The sequence below is a fragment of the Clarias gariepinus genome, chromosome 6 (genome assembly GCF_024256425.1).
Source record: "Clarias gariepinus isolate MV-2021 ecotype Netherlands chromosome 6, CGAR_prim_01v2, whole genome shotgun sequence".
Taxonomy (NCBI): domain Eukaryota; kingdom Metazoa; phylum Chordata; class Actinopteri; order Siluriformes; family Clariidae; genus Clarias; species Clarias gariepinus.
In genome coordinates, this window is record NC_071105.1 from 24,821,773 (window position 1) to 24,848,035 (window position 26,263).

At 37.5% G+C, this 26,263-nt stretch overlaps 2 protein-coding genes and 1 long non-coding RNA gene across 3 annotated transcripts; 1 reads left to right on the forward strand and 2 right to left on the reverse strand.

The window, feature by feature from the left end:
- Positions 1-261: 261 nt before the first annotated feature.
- LOC128527054 (uncharacterized) lies at positions 262-1,830 on the reverse strand. The gene is made up of 3 exons (XR_008360831.1): positions 1,164-1,830; positions 690-782; positions 262-573 (listed from the first exon to the last, which is right to left on the reverse strand). It is a non-coding gene; the product is annotated as an uncharacterized LOC128527054 (long non-coding RNA).
- A 4,168-nt stretch (positions 1,831-5,998) lies between these two features.
- Positions 5,999-9,175, forward strand: rps10 (ribosomal protein S10). The gene is made up of 6 exons (XM_053497732.1): positions 5,999-6,083; positions 6,719-6,868; positions 7,531-7,705; positions 7,858-7,935; positions 8,928-8,983; positions 9,097-9,175. Exons 2-6 carry the CDS (start codon positions 6,719-6,721, stop codon positions 9,136-9,138), a joined length of 501 nt encoding a protein of 166 aa, XP_053353707.1. The 5' UTR covers positions 5,999-6,083; the 3' UTR covers positions 9,139-9,175.
- Positions 9,176-15,535: 6,360 nt separating this feature from the next.
- On the reverse strand, positions 15,536-24,937 carry nudt3b (nudix (nucleoside diphosphate linked moiety X)-type motif 3b). Its single transcript, XM_053498552.1, has 5 exons — positions 24,623-24,937; positions 21,622-21,732; positions 19,642-19,686; positions 17,502-17,586; positions 15,536-16,722 (listed from the first exon to the last, which is right to left on the reverse strand). Exons 1-5 carry the CDS (start codon positions 24,719-24,721, stop codon positions 16,526-16,528), a joined length of 537 nt encoding a protein of 178 aa, XP_053354527.1. The 5' UTR covers positions 24,722-24,937; the 3' UTR covers positions 15,536-16,525.
- Between the last annotated feature and the right edge of the window lie 1,326 nt (positions 24,938-26,263).

Sequence of the window (26,263 nt, forward strand, 5' to 3'; positions counted from 1 at the left end):
GGCAATACCCAGTGGGCACAAACTCGTGGAAACCACGTAAAGAAGACGTGTTTTCACCACGTGGAAAAGCCGGGTAATTTAGGCGTAAAAGGCAAGTCCAATTCCACGTGGATTTGACACATGGAATCCACGTGTTTTTTACCACTTGGAAAAGACATGGATATAAGCCCATGGAAAATACGTCATGTGTTCAACGTAAATTCTGCAAAGTTTAAAATGTCTACAACATCAAGTGTAAAGCAGACACAAATTACATAAAAGTTGTAATAACCAATAATTTATTCATATTTCAAAACAAACAATACAAAATGCACATAAAAACTGGGTGTAGTGCATAATACTAAAATACCATAAAAATGTGAATACTTAAATGACTAATTAAACCAACAAAACATCTAAGAGAAGATAGAAAACTGTCTCAAACAGCAAAAGAAACAAAATTACAAAAACATTTACTTAACACTTAATAAATGACACTGCATCCAGCCTTTCTTTCCTCTTAGGTGCAAGGATTATTGGCAATGGTGCTGAGGGCAAAGGCTTCTGTAACATCATGCGCCTTTACTACACTGTCTGTCAAAGGACAAAAATGTTTAGTATAATTTAGATGCATGGACTGCAATTTATCGATACAATCATTGTTTTAATATAAAAAAGACACGACCACAAGGCACTATTCAATTACTTACCAGTTATTAATTTGCACAGCGCTGTCAAATGATGTTTTATCCCCTCGTGATCCCTTCATGTTTAGTTGAAACATAAGTGAATTGGTAAGGAATCTAGAAGTAAACAAACTTATCTATTTATCTTCAAAGAAATAAATGGGTAGAGTAACCACATAAGTTACACTGAAAAGTTCCTACTTCTATTCTTAGAAATTCAATAAAACATATTCTGCAAGTAAATGTTAGTGTTCACTGTCAGAACTCCTCAGTGCATATAATATATTATACATGGTGATGGTGCTGCATTTATGACAAATTATACCTGTTCATCAAATACTAGCCTGTTTTTATGATTTTTGACAAATTAACGTTTGCAATTGCCTGTTATGCTTCGAATCCTACGTTAGCTACATACATAGATTCATAATCAAGCTAACCGCGTCGGTTAGAACCTACACTAACTGCCACAGAACATACTAGAATATTACTGCTTACCTCAGTGCTCACCCTGTAACAACCCACACAATTGTTCTCTGAATGAAAGACAATTGCCACGGGTACTTTGTAACTTCAACAGACCACAAATTTAAACAAATTTCGAAGTTTCTAATTTCTTTTTATAAGCTATAAATGTTTCGCGCTTCCACTTAAAAAAAACGGGATCCAGGAAAGGCTGATCACTGCGCATGCTCAGTACCACTCGCTAGACTGCAAAGTCACTCTGCGCAGCGACGCCTATGTGTCGCCTCTGATAGCACATCGGTGTTCTAAACTTCTTTTTAGTCTGCAAATCCAGTGTACGTTGTAGTCAGATGTGGCATTTAGGCGATCAGTAACACATTTTGAAAATGCCATTTTAGAACACATTTTGGCTCATGTGTTCAACTTTAGAACACATTGGACGCGTCATATGCGTCATTTTATTTTAGAGTGTGTTTTTTAATTAATGATTGTCACATTTATGTAAAAACATACAAAATATGCATTCAAAATTAGATCAAGCAACCATCAATAGGTGGTACGAAATTATTTTCCACGTGATATCCACGTGGAAATGCACGAAGAATAATGTAGAACTAAAACTCCATGTGGATTCCACATTAATTTAGAACAGGTTTTCCACGTACCTAAAACCACGTGGAATCAACGTGGATATCAGGTGAAAATTGGTGGATCCACCACTTCACCAAATATCCACCAGAAATCCACGTGGATTACATGTGTTGTGCCCACTGGGTAGTAAGGTCTGCATTTTTACCTAAGAAAAGTCTATTCACAAATATGCTTGGATGATAAATAAGTTTTTTAGACTAGACTTAGAGACTGAGACTGTGTCTGATTCTCAAACATTAATTGGAAGGCTATTCCATAACTTTGGGGCTTTGTTAGAAAAAGCTCTGCCCCTGCTGTAGGTCTCATAATACATGTTAATGACAAGCAGCATGCATCTTTTGGTCAAATAAGGCGGTGTGCATCGTAAGACACTAGCAGTTCAATCAGGTACTGCGACAGGAGTACCATTAATACTTTATAGGTCAAAAAATAGCATTTTAAAATCAATGTGAAATTTCACTGGGAACCAATGCAGTGTGGATAAGATAGGGGTGATGTGCTCATATCTTCTGGTTCTAGTGAGGAATCTCACAGCTGTATTCTGCTGGACTAACTGAAGCTTGTTTATGCACCTAGCTGAACATCCAGACAGTAAGTGGTTACAATAGTCCAACCAAGAGGTGATAAAAGCATGAACTGATTTTTCTGCATCATTTAATGACAATATATTTTTTATCTTCGCAATAATTGTGAAATGAAAGAATGCTATTCTGGTGATATTCTGCATGAGCTCCAAATGAAAGATTGGAATCTATAATCACACCAAAGTCTTATACTCTTGTACATGATGAAACAGAAAGCTAATTACTGTGTGATCAAAAAGCTTACCTCTAGCTGTATGTAGTCCTGTTTTTTCAGGATTACACAGAAGAAAGTTATTGAACTTCCAGTCTCTTATGTCCTTCACACATTGCTAAACTTTATTCAGGTGCCTTTTCTCTTCTGGTTTTGCTGAGACATATAACTGTGTCATCAGCATAACAGTGAAAACTAATATTATGCTTACAAATTATGTTGCCTAGAGGAAGCATGTAAGAAGAAAAAAGCAGTGGGGTTAAAACCAAACCCTGTGGGACACCTAACTTCACATGGGAACATGCAAAATAGTCATCATTTAAATCAGGAGAGGGACATTACCTTAATTGCCTTTTCTAATCTGTGAAAGAAAATACTTTGATCGATGGTGTCAAAAGGTGTACTAAGGTCAAGCGACGCAAGCAAAGAGACGCAACCCTGATCAGAGGCAGATAGGAGGTAATTTACTACTTTAACAAGTGCTGTGTGTGCCGTGATGAGGCTTAAATCATGTTTGCGTATGCTATTACTACAGTATGTAGATATGAACTAAACTGCTGTACTACTATCTTTTCCAGGATCTTAGAGATAAAGGGGTTTAATATCGTCCTGTAGTTGGACAGTTAACAGGGGTTAAGGTCAGGTTTCTAAATTAGTGGCTTAACGACTGATAATTTTAGAACATACCATCTGCTGTGGAAGAATTAACTATTTTCAACAGGGGTTCCGTTATTGCTGGTACTATCTGCTTAAGAAAATGTGTCAGTATAGGATCTAATACACAGGTTAATGGTTTTGCAGAAGAGGTGAGTGAAAATAAATTATCTTCAGGGAAAGTAAAATATTATATAACCTATATATGATTCTGATCTGATATAGTTAGATCATTAAAATGTGTGGTTTTAAAGCCTGAATTTTTCTTCCTAATGTGTAAAATTCCTCACTACTGCATGTTGTTGTTGTTGAGATTTCTTTAGTGGTCGTATTGCTGGTTAATTTTGCTATGGTATTAAATAAAAATCTAGGATTATTTTTGTTATTTTCTATAACAGTGGAAAGATACTTTGATCTAGTAACAAAAGAGCATTTTTATAGTTCAAGATGCTTTCCTTCTTTGCTATTTGAAATACCAACGATTTAGTTTGATGCCATTTATGTACCAGCTAGCACTTACAGGATAAGTAATGAATTACAGACATGCTTCATTTTTCTTTTATACCGATTATCCCGTGTAAAGGGTCGCAGGGGGCCTGGAGCCTATCCCGAGAGACTTAGGGCATGAGGCAGGGTGCCAATCCAACATAGGGCTCATACACACACACACACACACACACACTTTGAACTGTGAAAGAAAACCAGAAAAATCGGAGAAACCCTTCCCCCCCTCCCCCAAGCACATGGAAAACATGCAACACAGGTAGGATAATGAACCAAAAGTGAGAACTTTGCATTCATTACACACAAAGTAGATGTAATAAGATGGGAGCACTCAAAAGACTGCCAATTATTTGCGGATAACTGACAGAACCTGACACCAGTTGCAGATGATGCTGCCTACTGTTACGGTTAGAGAGGAATGCCTGTGACTGAGACACACTTATATTATGACATAAAAGTTGATGATGACGATGCTTATTGGCCCGGTGGCCTTAATTGCCTGCTGTCCATTACATCACCTCAAGAGTATATATATATATATATACAGTTAAATTATTATGCCTAAACCTGTGGAATGTATAATTTTTCTTTTGTTTGTTTCATGTTATCTCTTAAGTTATACCAGCTACGAACAGTTTTTCAGTTTTTCTATGTTGAAAGTAGCAATTAGAAGATGGGTAAACTGTGGGCAATACTCAGCAGCAATACTCATTTAAGTAATAATTGTCATTTTAGTGACAGTGGCATTTAAGCAATGATTGATTAGTACTAACAGTATAACATTAAACCTCCTCCACCTGTTCAGTTTTGGTGAGCGTGTGCCTACTGCAGTCTCAGCTTATTGTTCTGTACTGACAGAAGTGGCCTTCTCCTGCTGGAATCAATCAATTCACATCAAGGTTTGACATGTTGTGCATTCTGAAATGCTTTCCTGGTCAATCTCTATTAACCACTTTCATCAGCAGTGTTTCTGTCCTTTTTGTGCTATTCTAAGTAAAATCACATGAAAACCATCAGCGATTATAAAAAAAAAGTTATAGAAATACTAAAAGATACAAAAAATGGAACCAACAACTATAACATGCCGAAACATTGCCTGAAGCGATCGTTCTGTGTCTTCATGATTTCTACATTGCTTTGCCACATGAAAGGCTATTTAAACAATTGCATGAATGTGCAGGTGTACTGGTGTTTCTAATAATAACATGATAATGTGTTCAGTGGGTATGTGTATATCTTAAATAATATAAATAATAATATCTTATTATTATTAATTAAATAATAATAATGTTTAAATTATTTTAGATCATGCACCATACAAGTCCTTTTGAATGAGATGAAAAGATAAAAAACAATTACATTACACTAAATTCAGTACATTAATATAGATCTGTATTTTGTGTTGAGCCAGCGCAACTGTTACAGCTGCTACTGCTGTTAGTTTAAACTTAGCAACTTTATCCTGACCAGACTATACAATTCTGCACGATGGTATAACTTTCATCAGAAGCAGTAGACGTTCAACAATGTGGATATACTTTAAATTAATTACAGACAGATACTTTGAGTGTAGGTGGCATAGGGGCTTACTCGCACTGTTAACTCGCACCTTCAGGGTTTGGGTTTGATTCCCGCCTCGGGGGCGACATATACAAAGACTCAGAGAATAAACTATCCTCCAGCACTACTTGACTGGTCCCACCATTTCTCAGGGATCAGACCTCCCAAAAACATCAACTTAAGCTTCCCAACAGTGTTTGACTGACTACTAACTACTAACTCAGTGTATAGATCTACCCAATGACAGAAACTTCAAAGCACTTTTGTAAGTTGCCTGTGTCTGCCAAATGCCTAAAAGTAAATGTAAATGCCTGTGTTTTTAAATCGATCTGGTCTGTCTGGTGTTCGTGTTCAAGAATTTGCTACATTAAGCTTTGATTCACTTTATTTTTGATGTTGGATATGGATCAGAGTATGCTAGGACGGAAGCTGTTCAGTACCAGTAGCTGATTATACCGCTGAGAAATGTGTGAATTTATTAATGTGTGCTTTAAAAACAAACATATCACTGAGAGATGAAAGTTTGTGTCTGAGGGCTAATGTTTATCACCAGAGCTGGGTGTAAGCCAGATGATTTTATTAAATGTGGATGAATAATAATAAAAAAAAGTTTTACCCTATTTTTTTTTATCTGCCACAAACGTTATGTGGCGTAAATACACATGATGCTCCAGATCGCTAGGTGGCGGTGTTAATTTTGCTCACGCCTCAGCACTGCGCCAATGAAAGAACTCCCGGAAGTAAGGTTACGCGGTCCTTTCCGGCTCCGGTCTCTCAACAAGCGCAAAGGTAGGCCGAGTCTAAAGGCAGAAAATCCATTAAAAATCAGCACAATCGTTTTATATAGCCCGTGTTTTTAAATTGAATATATGAAATGTATGTCTGGTGCTCGTGTCCTTATAAGAATTTGCTACATTAAGCTTCGTTTCACTTTATTTTTGATGTTGGATGTGTATTGGTCAGAGTATGCTAGGACGGAAGCTATGAGTCGTCTGTTCAGTACTAGTAGCTGGTTATACCGATGAGAAATGTGCGAATTTATTAATGTGTGTTTTAAACACAAACATATCACTTAGAAATGGAAGTTTGTGTCAGAGGGCTGATGTTTATCACGAGAGCCGAGTGTGAGCCTCAGGGTTGTGCTGATGAGAATGAACCGCGCTGTGAACATTTCTAAAGTTTAAAATTTCACCTTTTAGAAGCTGTATTTGATAGAAAACCATAATTGCAAAACGACCTTATGTAATAGTTGTCAGTTTTCCCAATCTCCCAGCACTAATAAGACCTTGATAACCAGGATAATGTATAGAGCTGTTCTTACACTATAAAGTCTAAAACTAAATACAGGTCTGCTTATGAATAAATTCTGCTCTATATTTAAACTGTCAGAAGTCTAACAATCTCTGTTACTTCTATTTGTGTAGATGTTGATGCCCAAAAAGAATCGCATTGCCATCTACGAGCTCCTCTTTAAAGAGGGTGTGATGGTGGCTAAGAAGGATGTGCATCTGGCCAAGCACCCGGAGCTCGCCGACAAAAACGTGCCCAACCTTCATGTAATGAAGGCCATGCAGGTGAGCACTTACTCTGGTTCAAAAATTTCCCGCTCATTTCTAGTACCTGAAGTGGTCCTTATCTTGTAGAATGCTACACATGCTTGCCATCAATTTGGTTTGCAGGCTGCCTGTCAAACTCTCCGAAGCTCCTTTTTGTTGATTCCAAGAAAGGTTAATTGATGCGTACAAGCATTAAGCCTAAGCTTTTGTGACTAAGAAGTATATAATTACTTGAATGCTTCTTAAAAATACTGGGATATTACGCAATCATTTTAACTGTGAAAATACAAACAATACTGCTTACAAATATTGAGTACAAATGAATTAGTTATGTTTGTGGCTACTACTGTCCACTTTCTGGTAAAAGTATATGTAAATGGTTTTTTTTTGCTTCTTGCTGGTGTCATTTAGTTGTGTGTGAATGATAAAATGGTACTAATGTTTGACTAAAATAATTATGGATTGATAAGTTCTGGTATTCTCATTGGAGCTTTCATTTCATCATTCTCTGACTGTTAGGTTGTCTACTAAACTACAGATAAAACAGAACAGGATTAAATATTTGAAAATGCATACATATCTGCTACATCTTAAGCCATTCTCTTGTAACATCCAGGCAAGTTTTAATTCCTGTTAATACAGTGGCAGTATTGAAGTCTTTGCTTTTGCCTTACCTATAGTCTCTGAAGTCCTGCGGATATGTCAAGGAGCAGTTTGCATGGCGCCACTTCTACTGGTATTTGACCAACGAGGGCATCCAGTACCTGAGGGATTTCCTGCACCTGCCCCCTGAGATTGTACCTGCCACTCTTCGCCGCCAGACTCGTCCCGAAACCGCCAGGCCCCGCCCCAAGGGTAAAACCATAATTTCATTCATTGGAGCCGTTGCTTAGAATCATTATTTTGTCAAAGTAGTTGGTTCAGGATTATGAATACTTCAAGAACTTGACAGAAGGGTAAATGGCAAGAGAATTAAGCTAAATGCCATTTCTTTTTTTTTTTCTTAGGTATGGAGGGAGAGAGACCAGCACGTCTAAATCGTGGAGAGGGAGACAGAGATGCCTACAGGCGATCTGCAGCTCAGCGTAAGTTCACTGCTCTGATATATTACTGGATAGAGATTGGGATCACCAGCCACCACCAATATCACGATACCTAGGGGTCAATTCGATTTATATTTTTCATTCTCAGTTTCATTATTTTATAACCGTCCCTTCTCAATATTATTTTCTATTTTATTATTTTTTAAGACCCTAAACTTGTAAAACAAAGTAAAGTTATATGCCTTTATTCAAAGTAATTAAATGTAGTCCATTCCTTATAACATTAGATTTCTCACTTAACAACCAAGAGCAGCATTTAAACAATACAAAAGAACTTCAAATACAAGAGTTTAATTTTGTATCTTTAAAATTTTAATGAAAGCGATTCACTCCTAACACACAGGATGCCATTGTGGCGGTAGTTCAGAGTGTACCACTTGTAGTATTGTAAAGAAAGTGATGTTTCGCCTTAAATGATTCAAGTCTTCAGTGCGTGTTTCGGTTGCAAGCAGGTGTGTAGCTTTTAACATGCATGTTTGAAGTATAAATTAGCACTCGCTGTTTTTTTTAACACTGGTGTAATGAGTGGGTCTGTGACTAACTCTAGAGTTTAAAGAAAAGGGCAGATTGGAGACTTTTTAATGTGCGCAACTTTTAACTTAACGCCACAAAGGCATTTCTGTTGCATTACTCAAAAGCTTATTCACTCGCCCAGAATAAAGTTGTCCATGGCCGATAAAGCTGAAAACCAACCAGGTCAGTCATGTCTATTGTAAATGTCAGGAGAAAAAATAATAATAATATAATGAAAATAATAAAGATTAAAATTATTTTAGAGGCATAATACATGTATTAGCACAAAAGAATTGCGGATTCATTGATTTTATTTATGTTCCCCTTGCCCCCATTACTGGACGCGTACCCTCTTACAATTTGGTGGTTGGTCAGTGTTCAAACCAAGCCTTATAGCTACACAGCATTATTTTTATTGTATTGGTTGTATCTAATTTACTGTTTTGGTTTTTTTTTTCCAGCTGGAGCAGACAAGAAGGCTGAAGCAGGTGCAGGAGCAGCTACAGAATTTCAGTTTGTGAGTACTATTGCTTATATCTGTACAAGTGTCTGAGAATGTAACCGTCTACTACTAGCCATTTAGGGGTGGGAAAGAGTGCTAATTTTTTTTCCCCCTTCTTCCCTACACAGAGAGGTGGCTTCGGGCGTGGCAGAGGACAGCAGCCACAGTAATTTTCCACATTCTCTGTATAATAAAGCTTGGAAAACATTTATGGCCATGACTGTTTGTTTTTCCTATTTACTTTTTCAGTCGGCTGTTTTAACTGGCAATAGCATGCTTCCTTTTTGTTAGCATTCAACTTCTGAGCACTCATCAAAAAAAAAACATATGTAGGCAATAGGTTTTCTTTCAGTATTACTAGTGAGTTTAGGCTAAGCATTTTGCTATTTGGTTTGGTTAAATGTTTGTGTCCATATGAGACTTGACCACCGGTTTATGTACAGCCTGCAGGCTACAGTTAAATTATCCCAGAATGGGAAAAGAGACCTTTTTAATGTTAAATTTGTTTGGGTTCAGTCCTTGTTTTATGGTCATCCAATTAGTTGCATGGTCTTGATCTGCCTCATGTTTCTTTCAGTTTAAATTCTTTATTAACATACCTTCTGTGCTGTAAACTGTCTCCATTATCTATAACACATTTTACAGTGTACTCAACCTTTCCAAATTTCCATTGCTCCTCCCCTACAACTTCTCCTTTCACTTCTAAAAGCTTGACAAAGGCAGGTTAATTTAATAAAGATAAAACAAATTAAAAACATCCTTTGAAAATGGTGGACATTGGAATGGAGGCAATGCAACCCCTGGCACAAAGAATATGGAATCACCACTATTGGAAAATGTTCATTCAGTTGTCTAGGGGGAAAAAAAAAATCGCAGACATAACTTTTCATTTAACATTCCAACCTTCTAGTTTTTAAGAAACACTTTACATCTAATTAGTCTGCAGTTAAAAAAAACTTGCACACCTTGGTGAGCTACTGTACCAAGCTGATGATTTATGACATAAATCATAGCTCTAACATGAGAGATGTCAGTGGGGGGAAAAATCATCACAATGTTGGTTGTTCCCAGTCGGCTCTGTCTAAAATCTCAATGGCAAAATGTCAAATGAAATGGGAAAGTTATAAAAGGGAGGTGTATTGGTAGACCAAGGAAGACATAACATCAAGATTAAAACTTGCACTGAACAAAAATATAAAATGCAACACTTTTTTTGCTCCCATTTTTCATGAGCTGAACTCAAAGATTGGTAACTTCTACATACATAAGAGACCCAAGACTGGAACATGCTGTCGTATATGCCAATCCAGAACATCCCAAACATGCTCTATGGGTGACATGTCTGGTGAATATGCTGGCCACGCAAGAACCGGGATGTTTTCAGCTACCAGGAATTGTGTACAGATCCTTGCAATATGGGGTCGTGCATTATCATGCTGCAACATGAGGTGATGATCGTGAATGGCACAACAATAGGCCTCAGGATCTTGTCACAATATCTCTGCATTCACAACACCATCAATAAGATGCACCTGTGTTCGTTGTCCCTTACATATCCCTGCCCATACCAGAACCCCACCGCCACCATGGGTCACTCGATCCACAACATTGACAACAGCAAACCAATCACCCACACGACGCCACATGCTGTCTGCCATCTGCCCTGAACAGTGAAAACTGGGACTTATCTGTGAACAGAACGCCTCTCCAACGTGCCAGATGCCATTGAATATGAGCATTTGCCCACTCAAGTCGGTTACAACGACGAACTACAGTCAGGTCCAGACCTCGATGAGGATGACGAGCGTGCAGATGAGGTTCCCTGAGACGGTTTCTGACAGTTTGTGCAGAAATTCTTTTATGCAAACCGATTGTTGCTGCAGCTGTCCAGGTGGCTGATCTCAGACCATCATGGAGGTGAACATGCTGGATGTGGAGGTCCTGGGCTGGTGTGGTTACACATGGCCTGCAGTTGTGAGGCTGGTTGGATGTACTGCCAAATTCTCTAAAACGCCTTTGGAGACGGCTTATGGTACAGAAATTAACATTCATTTCACGGGCAGCAGACAGGTGGACATTCCTGGAGTCAGCATGCCAATTGCACGCTCCCTCAAAGGTTGCAATAACTGTGGCATTGTGCTGTGTGATCACACTTCACATTTCAGAGTGGCCTTTTATTGTGTGCAGTCTAAGGCACACCTGTGCAATATTCATGCTGTCTAATCAGCACCTTGATATGCCACACCTGGGAGGGGGGATGGGATCTCAGCAAAGGAGAAGTGCTCACTAACAGATTTGTGAACTATATTTGAGAGTAACGGGTAAGCAAAAATTAATGTTGCGTTTATATTTTTGTTCAGTGTAGATTAACATTCCTTAAAATGGAAAATTCACAACAAAAATAGGAAGAAACTGGAGTTGATGTCTATGACCGAACTGTAAGACATCGGCTAATTGGATTTACATACAGAAAAGCCATATGAAAACCATAATTAACACCTAAACAAAACAATGTTACAGTGGGATAAAAAAAAGCAATCATGGATGATGGGTGAGAGCATGAAAAGGATAATCACAAATCTGTTTGCTGCCGGTCTAATAAAATATATGAAGATAACTGCCAGAAGAAAACATGTAAATTTCCACAATCTTTGATATGGGGTTCCCTTTCAGGTAAAGGTATGGGGGAGATGATGGACATTACATGTTCAATAAATGCACGAGTTTAAATTAAAATTTTGAACACTTCTTATTCCATAAATTGAAAGGATGTCGGGTAATGATTACAATTTTGATAATGCATCTCATGACAGAAGCCATGAAAACTTTCCTTTGAGGAAAGACATACTGTATAATGTCAATAACATGGCCTGCAAAGAGACCGGACCTCAATCCAATTAAGAATCTATGGTGGAAATTAAAGAAAATAGTCCATTACAAGGCGCTGATTTAGCAACTGCAATAAGTGAAAGTCTAAACTAGATTGAAGAATACTGTTCGTCAATAGTTAAATCCAGGCTGCAGAGAATTCAAGCTGTTATAAAAGCCAGTGGTGGTGCAACAAACGACTAGTGGTTTACTGATTCCATAATAATTTCCTCAAACTGAGTGATGCCATATTTTTTTCCCTCTGCTTGATCTGCAAAAATAGTTGCAACTGATTACAGATTTTTCTGTCCTTAAAGCCAGAAGTTAAATGTTAAATTAACACAATTAACAGTATAGGAATTTTCTACGCAATTAAGCATTTTACTCCACTCACTTAAAGTAAAATAGTAACTAATGTAATAGAAAATGTGATTGTTTTTAACAATGATAGTAAAATCTCCCGTACAACTTAATGTGTTCCTTTATCTAAAAAGAAATATTTGGTTTTATCTTAACCAACCTCGGTAAACAAATGAAGATGTATTACCTCACTGTATGGCATAAAAATCAATGACACTACCTACTGTTAAATTTATAGAGGGGCGCCTGTTCAAACACTGCCGCCAAGTTGAACAGAATTATATATATATATATATATATATATATATACACACACACATACTATGAAACAAAATGTTTTTAATTTCCTTTTACTTAAGGAGAGCCAAAGCATGGACACTGATAACAAGTCCAGCCCAGTAAAGAGTACTAATGTTTCAAAAACATTTATTTGGCTCTTCATAAATATTGTACAAAATATGTACAAAATGATGACAGTAAAATGGTGATGTGAAATACTGATGTTTATTTGTTGGCACATTTATATTACATTCTCATACTGGTATATTCCACAATCCCAAAAAAAAAAAAAGAAATCACAAAGCAAACGTTCCAGGTATGTTTGTTAAACTGAAAAAGGTCACAGCTTTATGGGCTGTATAAGTGACGCAGGTGTTTATAGGCAGCAGCCCTTTTCAGAGCGAGTAGTTAATGGGAGACATTTTGTTTAGAACCTTTCCTAAATCAAGCTGGTGCTTTGATCAAACCTCCAAGTTTACATTCAGGGTCTGACACTCTACACTGGCTCTGTGATAGTAAGGTGCAATGGTGGGACTGATAGCTGTAGGGTAAATTCAGTCTGGACCAGAAAATGCAGTAGTTACCAAGCCTTAATTTTTGTTTGGCATTTCGGAAATCTTTAGAACAAAGTCAGATCTGGGCAATTTCAAAAAACATTTTGCTGCAAGAAGTTGATCCGGTATTTTACTGCACAGGAGATAAAAACCCACACCAACATTTCTCTATGAGCAAGTGATTGTGCTTTGGAACATTTATACGGTTCTCATCAAGACTGGTATAGCCACTAGCCGAAATGAAGAAGGAAAAGCACTATAATTGTAAACTTGGCTATATTACGAAGTAATAACCTAAAATAGTAAGTTTTATTATAAAAAAAATTCTAACTGCAGCAAAGTTATCAGCTCTGTAATTTGCTCAAAATTACCTCAAATTATTGTGTTGGAATCTGACCCGAACAAAGAAATTGAGGGAGATATTACGATTAGTTACAAGAAACTTCGTAACCCTGAACCTACAGCAACTTAAACAGCCCAAAAAGAATGCATTCCCAAACGTCCTGCTTGGGGGCTTCAACAGTTCCATCACCATTCACCAGAAACTGACAATGTGTATGTACCACCATATCCAACGTGAAAAACCACATATACTGTCTTTTTTCCCTTAAATTTAGTTCATACAGAAAGAAGAAAAAATAAAATAAAGGCAGGCTAACTACAGTGGCTCCAGATTCACAGTATTGTGCCAACTGCTGCATGCCATCACAAGGGCAGTAAGCAGCCTGGCTAAGACAACTTACTAGACAAAGAGGAAGAGAGGGGTATAAATGAGGGGGAAGTTACAGTCCACATTTCTTAAATTTTGAAGCAAGATCTCTGTTATATGAACCTCGCATTTTTTATAAACAGCACATTATAGTTTCTGTCGAGCAGGTATGGAGGGCTCACCGTGATTCTTTTAAGAGATGAAGAGGGGGAAAAAAATTACTACAGAAATCAACATACATAAATTAAACCATCTCATCTGAATCAAGATGGTGAAAGATAAGCGGCCATATTAGCCGTCATGCAGCTGGCATTTTACAAGCTTAACATACTTTGTGGTATGACTAAGGCATGTGAGTTTTTTGTTTTTGTTTTCCGAGGGACTGCTTTTGACCAAACTCAAGTGCCTTTGGAGTTCTAAACAAATTAAATTTTTTTTGTCGTAGTTTCTAGGATACACGTCAGGGCATTCTGGGAAAACCCGCTGAATATTGCAGTGACTGTGTTCTGACAGTGATATAGAGTGACCTAAAAATCTGGATTAGTGAGCAAATATGTGTTTAAAAAAAGTATAAAAGTTACAGCAAATACTTGTATCATATGCAAAATACAAGAACATTAAACTTTCCAAATTCCAGGTGGCTACATGCAGAGATTCCTTTAGTGCATCAACTGTTCTTCTGACTATAATAATCTACCGATTTCAGGGGAAAGAAACTCAAGTGGTTTTAGGTCTGGTTCTATAGTTAGTTTGGAAGTCACACTGGATCAGAAACGAAAGATATAAAAAGGGAAAATGCTGATGGATCCAGACTTTTGGCCTCTTTGTATACTTTCTACTTTAAATAAATGCAGTCTGCAAAAATGTCTAGTATTTTTTTACTTTCTGCAAAAATGACATCAGTTAAGAACACAGCTTAACAAATGCAGCAAGAAAATGCAGTCAAGTCTGTGTAAAGCTGTCTACACTGCTAACTGATTTTCTAACATCCTGAATGTTATGCTTTGTTCGATTGGTATGTGCCGTGCTCAAATAAACATGCTCAATTTTGCCAACAGAACCTAATTAATTAATAAGCAATAATTTCCCTACTAGTATAAAAAGTCACCACTGATCTGAAGAGATAATGTGTTTAAGGCTTGTGTTTAAGTGCTGCGAAAGTCTTTTAGCTCAGGTGATGTGCAAGAAACTGATACCCAGAGTGATAACACATTTCAGAATACGATTCCTCAAAAACTGGCTATATGTACCCCGCCCCCCCCACCCTTTTTTTTCCCAGTCTTATAAATATAGATGCAAGTGGGGCATCTTTTAATAACGGAAATTTTAAATGCCAAACTATTTCTTCATTTTCATTTTATGAGCAGAATTTACTTGTGATTTAAATACATGCACAAACAAGATGGTTAAAAGTGTACTTCAGTTATGAATAGCTGGTATTTCGAAATCTGAAAAAATGTGAAGGGTTTTCCCAGGCCACCACGTAAGTATGCAAAAAAATTTAGAAACACAGTGCATGTGCGTTGGGGGCATCTCAATAAACAGCCCATACTTCTTTTTCTTCATTGTTACCCTGGCCTGACATACCAGGTTAAACAAACAGCTCAATAACTGGAGATACTGTTAAACTTTAAAAAAGCAGGAAAAAAAAAAACAAGATGCACTCGACTGGCGTCTAGGGTTTTTTTTCCCCAGGAGCTGTTGTTACATCCTCGAGCATTCACAAATGTCACCTTATAAATTTGTCATGGATTCTGATTTAGGTTGTTCTGATTGACGATTTTGTCTGAATAAATGTGAATAAAACCAAAAGAATTTTTATTTTTTCAGAAATATCAACACTGCTGAAATGACTGGACCTGTAGGACTGACTGTTGGCTGTACTTGTTACAGCACAGATGGATGCAAGCGGTGCACAAAACCCATCAGTTCTCATCCTGCTCGCTTGCAATAAACTGCTCGCCTTTTAACCATTTCTGGGGTTCACACACACATTTAGGCACCACTCTAGTAAGGAAACAAATATAATTAAACACGAGTGTGCATTTTGTCAACCTGTAAGATATTTACAAAATAGCAAGAGGGGCAAAAAGAGAAAGAAGAAATCACTCAAAAAGACCTACTGACACCAAATACAGGTTGAACATTCATCAGATCCCAAACTTGTAAGACAAATAAATATCAGTGCTCATGCAAACCAACTGACCTCTCACTGACGGTTTCATCCCTTCAGAAAGCTAAGCATTTCTATCTCATTGTTGTAGGTGGTTTCCAAGAACAAACACGTACTCGCACTACTCACACAAATACATGCTCACTCGCTCTCGCGTACAAGAAAAAAAATGGATGCGTAAAAAATATCGAAAGCCTTAAGCATAAGCACTAGGCTACTTGTATTTACATCACAACAGTAAAAAGTAGTTCTTGCATTCATTTAACCTCACACTTGGGTCACTGAGGGCACGAAAGTGAAGAGAAGGAAGAGGAAAAGAAGGATGGGATGGTTTCATGCAATTGTCCATTCTGAAGGAGAGGTGGGGAAACAAAATCATAGTAGATAGCAACAAACATTAAATTTACATTTATAAAACATGTTTTTGAATATTTACCCAACACTTTGTCAAGTTCGTGCCACCTCTCTGGCACACAAAAAAAGGGTTGGCAAGGCAAACCGTATTTTTAGAGTAAAGGGAAAAAAACGGAAAGAAAGAGGAAAAACAAGAATACTGAAAGAATAAGAGCAAGAGTGGTGGCGGAAGCATCCGGAGTGTCAGTGTTATACGTTAGTTATCTGTTGTCAGAGACAGAGCTCTGATTGATGTTGTAGCTTGGCGAGAGATCTTCAGCTATCGTGGCCACTAGGGGGGTGCCATTGCTCGTCAGGCAGCTCTCTTGTAGAGCCTCGAAGTAGGTGGCCTGCACTGGCTTGTGACACTGCAACACTTGTATGGCATCGTCTATTTTAAACCATTCCCTTTTTCTCCCTGTCAACAGAAGAAGGTGCACATGTGCTCAGGGGGGAATCGGCTGAGTGCTACAACAAAGTGGTAATATTCCATTTTACTTGCTCTGCCATGATACTTTACCATGGTATACGTTCACTATGAAATTTATTAGTAACATCTACAAATCTAAATCATGCAGTTATCTAATCAGCCAAACGCTTCAGTCAATGTTTACATCATACATCAGAAACAGACTTTAACTGATTTGAGAAACTGATAATGTCCTGGGATGATGCCTCAAACAACAGAAAATGATGGGGGACAAAAATAATTCACAAGACAGGACACAATAATTATTTCGTGCTTTTTACAATATTCTGTGTAAACCCGAGACTGTTGAGTGTAATATTCCAAGACGATTAGCAGTTTTGCGAAATATCTAAACCAGTGTATCTAGCATTAACAACCTTTAAAGTCACAAGCACCAGATTGTCCCCATTCTTATGTTTAACATTACCTGAAGCTCTTAACCTGCACCTGCATGATTGGTTTTGTGCATTGTGTTGCTGCCACATGACTGGCTGATTAGATAACTGCTTGAATCTACAGCATGGTATTGTATAATGGTAAGTGTAAAAAAAATAATATGTATTTATAATAAATAAATCAATAAATAAACAGTGCATACAAACAGAGAGGCAATGATGGTTGCCATCCTGCTGCACATTGCTATATGCATACATGTATTAAAATGAAACCTGAATAAAATGGTCTCCTGTGGTTTGATATTTGCAAGCATAGAACAGTTCTCCACTTACCAATGTTTACAGAGTCTTCCCAGTCTTCCAGTACTTCTTTTACAATGAGAACATACACATACGTCCTGTGTTTCCTATCCTGATTCTGAGTTTGGGAGAGAAAGGGGGGGGAAAAGTCTTAAATGTACCAGTGTTTAAAAAGGAAAAGGTGAAGAAGACTAAAGAGACAAGAGTGGTATGTCGTGTCTTATACGTCAGTGGTGTTCGACTACATTCTGCAAAGATCTTAAAGTAGCTCTATATAAAGTTTACATGTTAATATTAGGCACCTATTGTCTAATTGTCTAATTTTAAACCGGTTATCACAAAACCCCAAGCAGAATTTAAAGTCAAGATATCCTATTAACTTATAAACCAGCGTTCTTAAACCTCAAAAGTTCACAACTGATTTTTCTAGGGCAGAGGTACAGAAAGTCATCTTCACCTAATAATCTACAGTAAGTTAGTAAATTTAATCGGTCTGAATTAGACAGAAAACTCACGCTGGTAGGAAGGAGGACAAAAAGGCACATTCAGTATCTGTAAAGTCAGGAAATTCTCTGGAGTAATGTGTGAATTTGTAAGCAACACCACACAACATGCTCCCCAACAAAACGTCACCATGACAACCAAATATTCTAAATCATGCAATTCTTTGATCAAAAAGGACTGCATTGAAACTATACTTAATAAACATGGCAAATTATGACCTCTTGTCTAAAACATCTTCCTTCTAAATAACTACAGAATGATAGAAACAAGCAAACAAGATCAGAGGGCAAGCTTTCTTGCAGCATTCAGTTAATTTTAGTAGACAAAAACTAAGCAGAGGTGTTTGAATTTAATTATATAAAATAATATTATGCACGTGTTTAAAAAAAAAAATAGCCATGCGTATTTGTATGTCTTCTTTATATTTTGACATACAAAGGGTGTTTAAGTTAAACCAGGACTTGTGATCAAATGCCTCGTGAATGAAGAAGTAAAACCGACTGACATTTACAGAAGAGTTCAGGCACAGTTCAGTGATGAGACTCTTAGCCACAGTAAAACATCTGAATGGTAAAATGTTTTACAGAAGGCTGTATTACCCTACAAAACAAGTGATGATACCGATTGAGAGCCCACTGCACTCGTTTCTGTGAACATTCAAGCGATTGAAATGCTTGATCCCTAAATCGACAGATAACTTGTTGCAAACTTGCAAAAGAGACGCATCTGTTTTACACAACATTTACTAACACCACTTGCACATTACAGGAACCCGGTAGGGAGATATTACTCTCCTAAGTTCGGTGAGTGTGATTCTAGTCAGGAGGCACTGCAATCAACACAGTCCTGACCTCGCTTAAGGCATTTCTAAATGTTTGGGCCATAAGGAGTGCCTGGGAGGCCAGTGTTTCAGCCATGAGTAAATCACTGGGATAAGGGCATTGGTGTAGCAGAGATTATATAGAGAAATAAAGGTTTATTTTTACTTTCATTACTTAGTTCTGTCCTTGTTTGACTTAAACACCCCTCATGAAAACAAGTGGAAAAAGAAACATTGGTATTTTGTGGGAAAATGGGCTTTGATTCACTTTTTCCAAAGAAAGTGACTGTATATTTCTAATCTTTTAAAAACTGCAAGAGCCCCCCCCCAAAAAAAACCCCGCTCTGTGTGCATTTTCATGTACATCCCTGCAATGTCAGCATGACTTACATGCTAATTTCACACATGCAGAACGAAAATACAGCACAAACCAACCAGATAGCACCAGAATCACTAAACACATCACAAACATTCCTGAACATACACAAATTGTTACAGCATAGAGTTTTCCTTCAAGGTATAGAAATACAAGTCACTTAAAACAAACTTTTGTTTTTAATTATTAAAGTCACATTAACCGCTGCAAAATTAATTCTATAACTCTATAATAATGCAGAAAATTTCAATACAAATCATTTTTTTCCCATACAATTTCCAAACAAAGAATAACATTCCTTATCACCAACATTATGTATATTAAGCACTGCATGGTATCTTTCCTCTGGACTCTCTGCACTGCACAGTTTTGTGTTTGAGCTGAAGTAGTTCAGTGAGTGCAGTGCCTCCTGACTAGAATCACAATCACTACTGCAGGAACAAAGTATCATCAGTTTGCTGTGTAATACTCACCTCAAATATTCCTACTAGTCTTCCTAAAGTGCCCTTGACACCAGCCTATCAAAAAAGAGGAAAAACACTACATCTTTTAACACATTTTAAGCAAATATTTTGAAACAGCAACCCTGCAGTCACCAAGTCTCTCCCCAAAGACACATCTTTAAAGCCTTACAGTGAAAAGGAAAAATTTACTAGATGCAATGGATAAACTAGGTTTAATCTGTGTTTGGAAAATTGGCTCCATGTGTAAACAAGTTTGGAAAAAAAAAAAAAAACTAAATAAACAAAAAAAGAACTTTGCTACAGTTATAAAACTTTCAATGGCCAACTCTCAGATCTAAGAGATCTCATTTAGATATTCTGCCTTAAGTGTTTGTTTATCTCCTAATCAAATCAAGTTACCAAGATCTTTTAGGACAGACATCAATCTGTGGGAAAACTGCAAAGTCGAGGGAAATTGTAGTTAGTGTAAGCAGAAGCTCTTCTCTACTCTACCTAAACACCTGAGAGCTACTGACACACTTAAAGGAGTTTTACAAATAATCCAAGAAACTAAATTCTCATTATAAAAAAGATAATTGCTTGTGCTAGTTTTGCTGTACTTTTTTTTCTACTTTATTAGTTTGACTCTTTACACCTATTCAGTTTCACTTCATACTAATTTTATTTTATTCTTTTCAAGTTTTTTCTAACTTTTCATTGCACCTCCAGGGTTGGAGGTTCGAACTTCATCCTGTACTGAGAGTATGCATGTTCTGGCTTACAGTCAAAAGACTCTGTTTGGTGTTTCCAAACTGCCTGTAGTGTATGATTGGGTGTGGAGTGTGTAGGTTACAAGAGGTTGCTGTCCTGTTGATGTAACTGCATATCGCTGATCGTTCTCCGAGACAGTGATTTTAAGACAGCTGATATTTATTGACATGTGCACACGGCGTTGCTGTTAGGGGAGATATTATAGCACCACCTATGCAGCTGAATAGACTACTGTTGCCCGAGTCCGACTGCAGGTCACAGTTGTTGTTTTTTTTGTTTTTTTGTTTTAATAATGTAGCTGAATAGTAACATCTAACATCTGGGGCTGTGATATTTGTGTCATTTTCTCTGGTGCACTGTGTGTATCAAGAACCCAACTGGATGTTATGAAAACAATGGAAGGATAGACAGATAGAATCATTTTTAATAGCAAACCCTATTGACATAACAGCACCTTCCACTCAGCAATATTATTCTAATTACCAAGAAATGTATATTAAAACATTAAGGATTGTATAAACATTAAATACATTTGTAATGCTCATCACTTCCTCAAAACAGTGTTTGTCTAAAAGGAACTAAGTTTGAATGCTTCTCTTATATTTTACCATCAGTTTAATATGCAGTAATAACATGCTGAACTGAACATGTGCCCTGACCTAGCATAGAATTTGTATATAACTAAAAACAATGTCGCTCTTTGCTTTTTAAACAGCACTGCTGTCACTTATTAAAGGTCGTACAGCCTAATATTACAACATATTGAGGTAATATATCTCTAATATAAAGATCCTAAGTTTGCACTCTGTGGGCATTTAAAGACGCTTCGGCTGTTACTGGAGTTCAGCCGAGGAGTAGACCAAAGGGCTGTAGTTAATCCGAGTGGAACGCCCTGTAGCACTTGTCTGTAAAATGATCACCCTCTACACATGAATGATGTGAGAGTATCACTGCCTAGCACAAGAAGCTATGATCAGGACATCAGGGTCAGCCTGGAACAGTTGTACGAGTATATAGCAGCACCACGCGTCGGTGGCACAAAACCTGCAGTGAAAAAGGTCTTGTTTGACAGTGAGCACAGCTATTCAACAAATGAACAACTTTGTTTTAAATGTATTTAAAGGAATTGGTCTATGACTGCTATTGTTTTTTCCCCCACTTGCAGTATTAGGAATTGTGAAACTGTCTAAGGATGCACAAATTCAGTATTACACTTTTATCAATAAAAAAAAATCTGACCTCTTCACACACTTCTCGAACAGCAGCATCATCAGGGTTTTCCTGTGGTTCCATTCCTCCTCCGGGCACAATCCACTTATCAGGATGTCGGCTGCTACTCACTAGCAGCACCTGAATAAACACACAGTAGCCATGTGAGCAAGCAAACAATAAATATATTACATTCCTTAAGAGTCAAGATCCTACCTAATCTAATTCTGAGTATCACTATTTAGCCAAACACTGTTGTGTAACTCAGGACTAGTATCAGTGTAGCCAACTTTACGACTTTGTCAGTAGATTTAGCACCTTTTAAAAGGAAAAAAATAAATAACAATCCAGTGACTGTCCCGAACTCGATACAGCTCTACACTTCATATCAGAGCTGCTGGTTGTATGCGTTGAGAGAGCATATTTGTTTAATTCACCATCACTATGTAAATCCTAATTAAGCTGCATCTGTCTGTGTACGTTCACAATAAGTATTAATGGAAATAACCAGTAACTAACCGATACAATGTCAGAATATCCAGATGCCGATCCAGTTACAATTTTGATTTTGTAACCATCATGATTTCATAAATATACTGATTCAATTTTATATATTTTTTCAGATTTTGTTACAATATCATTACATTAAATCTTAAAAAAGAATTTTGAGCCATGACCAGTCTGGACTGGATTGATCATGAGTAAGTAAATCCAGTCCATTCCTTGTATTAGTTTTCTAACATATTTATTACTTATTAATGTAAAAAAAAATTTTTGTTTAACTTAAAATTAATGTAAACAAAAAGACAAATTTTTATTGAGCAGCACATATATATCTCGGTCAGCAAAAATAATTATTGTTTCTGAACCAACTTAGCAAATAATTTACTCCTACCACACAGGATGCCCATGTGTGTTGATAGTTTAGAATGTACCACCTGTATGATTATAACAAAACAGATGTTATATTGCCTTAGATGCCCCCAAAGCCTTGATCACATGCACAGCTTTTAATGCATGTACATTGAGAGGAATTAGCACAAGTAGTGTTTTGAGATTAAGTAAGTGTTTGTAATGAATGGGTTTGAGACTAATTCACTTTCAAAGTTTGAAGAAAAAGGCTTTTAAACATGCACAACTTTGGATTGCGTTTCTGTTGCACCAGTCAGAAGCTTGTGCACTTGACACAGAATCGAACACCCTGAAATTTCCTTCGGGATCAATTAAGTAAGTAAGTAAGTCAGTAAGTAAGTATCTACCTATCCAAGTCTAAGGCTGAAAAAACAGCCAGTTCTGGTCACAGGCTGGTTGAACAGTGCGCCTCTGTTATAAATGTAATTTTAAAATGCTTTTAGAGACAATGTGGAAAATACATGAATGCAAGCACAAAAAAATGGTGATTCTTAATTGAATCGATTTTCCCACATCTTCACTGATGAGCTCTGTTCCTTACAACCAGTAACTGATTACAACTGTTCTGAACAACCAATCACTGATCCCCACTGTTGTTACAGCCCCACACTTCTTTGCTCTTGTTTTAAACCAAAATCTTCCTATTTTACTTACTAGCACTACTGCTTTTTTTCTGCATTCGTCATAAAACCCATTGTAAATTGTAAACAGCCAATGTGTGTTTTATAAATGTAATGCCTACATATAATTTTCTATTCTCAGATAAAATTCTAATATGTTCGGTCTCTTGTTGGAAAATCCTCCCGTTTCAGGAAACACATTCTGATATGCGAACAGTTGTAAAAAGCCGATGCGCAAATACAAAATTATGCAATTGTCTGGTGACTTCTAACTAATTTTTGAGCATGCATTTGTGACAAAACTTGATAGTTGGCAACAATGATTGCGATTTAATAAAAAAAAACAATCTGCAATTATCAATCCTCATCAATGGGAACTGGTATAGTTCATTCTACAAATGATAAAATTTTTCTTATAACTTGAGGTTTCATTACTTTGCCAGTATCATCTCGATATTTGGAATTTTTATATTATAGTTGTGGCGTTATTATTATTAGTAGTATTTTTATTATTACTAATATTATAACTAAAACAGATAGATTTGCGCAGGCCGAACAGGCACTTTTCCTTGTTTTTACATAACCTCTGAACAACAACGAATAAACATTTCCATGGAACATTATCTCAGTTAGCAGAACGTATAAAAACACTAAACAACAACTGGAACAAGTTTAAACAGATAACATTAGCTCATGAAGTCTGTTTAGATATACAGTGGATGGCATGATTATTTGCCCCTAGAACATTTCGTAATGTCATTACCTAGAGCTAGTTTTACAGTTGGGGTAAATATTTATTCATGCATGCACGAATTTCACGGTTTTTCTTCGTCAATTTGTAATATTATTTTCTACTTTGGATATATATAACATAACGTTATATAAATAAATGAAATCCACTGCAGTTCCAGGCACTAACGCTACAATAGGTAGAAAAGTTCAGGGGGCGAATACTTATGCGACATTCAGTTAACAGCCTGTCGCTGCGTTTGAGGCCACAACTATCAATATGATATAAATAAATGAGAATATAAACGAGAGCTATCTGGACAGAGTGCTAAGACGGCTAGCTCACATCTGAGCTTGTGTAAGCAGGCTCGTTAGCTAGCTAGCATCCAGTTTTAGCACAGACTCTTCATAATGTCATGACATAACACGGCTCATGTTTATACTACTCTGATCCGCTCATAGAAAAGACACAAACACATATAACAACGGATTTGAGACACCTCGCTAGCTGACAGCATCGCGACTAGCTCGATAGCTAGCCACTTTAGCATTTTCATTGACAAATCGCACTGTCTCTATTAGCTCGATAACCGTTAGCCCGCTACGCCAGATGTTAGCTTTTAATAATTGTCACTGAATCCCAGTATTCCATCATTTGATCTTACTAGGTCAAAAAATGTATATATGTAACCTAGACGCGCTTGGGAAGAGTAAACATTCATTTGATTAAAACGTGAGCTCGCTGAGTGCACGCAGATCCCCGGCCTCACCTCCTCCTCGGTCTCGCTCCTGAAGCACAGGCAGGCGGCCCGCTTCTTGTACCCGTCTCCATCATAGGTGCGAGTCTGGTTTGACTTCAGCTTCATCATCTCGGCACGTCGGGAATTGGCTAAGATCAGAGCGCAAACCTCCGGGAGATGACACGGCTTTACACGCAAAGTTCACGAATGGAAACCCCGCGTTTTTAGTATAAGAAGTTAGTTCTTCTACGCTTCATTTTTCTAAAGCCAAGCGCATCTCAGTCACAGACTAGTATTGTTACGTACGACTCCGCTTGTATCGAGCAGAAGGGGCGGTTCCAAATAAAGCCTTGCTTCGAGGCCTCTGTCGTTTCCCTAAGCGCGACGTTGCTAGTGACATCACCGTTGACGTGACCAATCAGCATACTGTGCGGCAATAGAAGCGCGACACTCGCCACACGGCTATTACTTTTGAATGGAACCACAAAGAAAAATATTTATCAAGAATTTACATTAGCAATAAGAAATTAAGTAATTAGCAATAAGACAATTATTGTAATGATTTGCTAAAACATAGTCAGAGTTTTTTTCAAATTTAAAGATTTAAAGATATTTCACTACGGATCGCAGGGCACACACACTATGGGCAATTTATAAAAATAGCCAAATCTGGACTATGGGAGGTCCATATTCCTGTAGGACCCCAGAGAAAACCCACCAAGTACAAGCAGAGGAAAAACATGCAAACTTCACACACAGACCTGAGACAAGCATCAAACCCTCAACCCTGGTGGTGCAAGGCCACAGTGCTAACCACTACTCCATTGTGCTGCCATATTGCTATGGGCCCAAAAAATGGGTCCCTCTCCTGTGGGTCCAATGATAGCAGCAACGATGATGCGATTACAGACATCTTCAGAGGAAATATAATACTACACATTGCTCACTCACTCATCTTCTATACCGCTTTATCCTGTATTCAGGTTTGCGGGGACCTGGAGCCTATCCCAGGAGGCTTAGGGCACGAGGCAGGGTACACCCGGGACAGGGTGCCAATCCATCGCAGGGCACACACAGATGCACACACTTACACACTTATTTACACACTACAGTCAGTTACTACGGAGAACACGCAAACTCCATGCACACAGAGACGATAATCAAGCCTGGCCGGGAATCGAACCGAGCGTGCTAACACGAAGGCAACTGTGCTAACACTACACATTGCTGCCATTTCTTTTAGTGTGTATTTGGGCCCAGACAGAAAGATGGATGGATGGATGGATGGATGGATGGATGGATGGATAGATAGATAGATAGATAGATAGATAGATAGATAGATAACTTCTAATTTAAATACCTCATTGAATATTTGTTTTTTTGGCCAAAATTACTAACTTTCAGCTGTTTGTAATAAATCATTAAATCAAAACCAGATAGCTCAACACAACTAATATAACAAGTGATTTCTTTAATTCTTAATTAAACACAAATTGACCCTTTTTCTGATTACTGAAGTTTCAGATTTATTTAACTGCCTGAATAAAATTCCTCGTTAGAGCACAAATTTGTAAATCAGGTGTTGTCTCAGGCACATATTGGATGCCTCAGTTGTACTTGAGTTAGAACATATTAAAAACCTGGGCCTGTATTCACAAAGCTTCTTAGAGT

Excerpts from the sequence above, each read along its gene's own strand:
- rps10 (XM_053497732.1), top strand. The coding sequence starts at position 6,719 with ATGTTGATGCCCAAAAAGAATCGCATTGCCATCTACGAGCTCCTCTTT. Across the intron at positions 6,869-7,530 it reads ATGTAATGAAGGCCATGCAG|TCTCTGAAGTCCTGCGGATA; the intron begins GTGAGCACTTAC and ends CCTTACCTATAG. Across the intron at positions 7,706-7,857 it reads CGCCAGGCCCCGCCCCAAGG|GTATGGAGGGAGAGAGACCA; the intron begins GTAAAACCATAA and ends TTTTTTTCTTAG.
- nudt3b (XM_053498552.1), bottom strand. The coding sequence starts at position 24,721 with ATGATGAAGCTGAAGTCAAACCAGACTCGCACCTATGATGGAGACGGG. Across the intron at positions 21,733-24,622 it reads GGAGCGAGACCGAGGAGGAG|GTGCTGCTAGTGAGTAGCAG; the intron begins GTGAGGCCGGGG and ends GTGTTTATTCAG. Across the intron at positions 19,687-21,621 it reads TTCGAGAAGTGTGTGAAGAG|GCTGGTGTCAAGGGCACTTT; the intron begins GTCAGATTTTTT and ends CTTTTTTGATAG.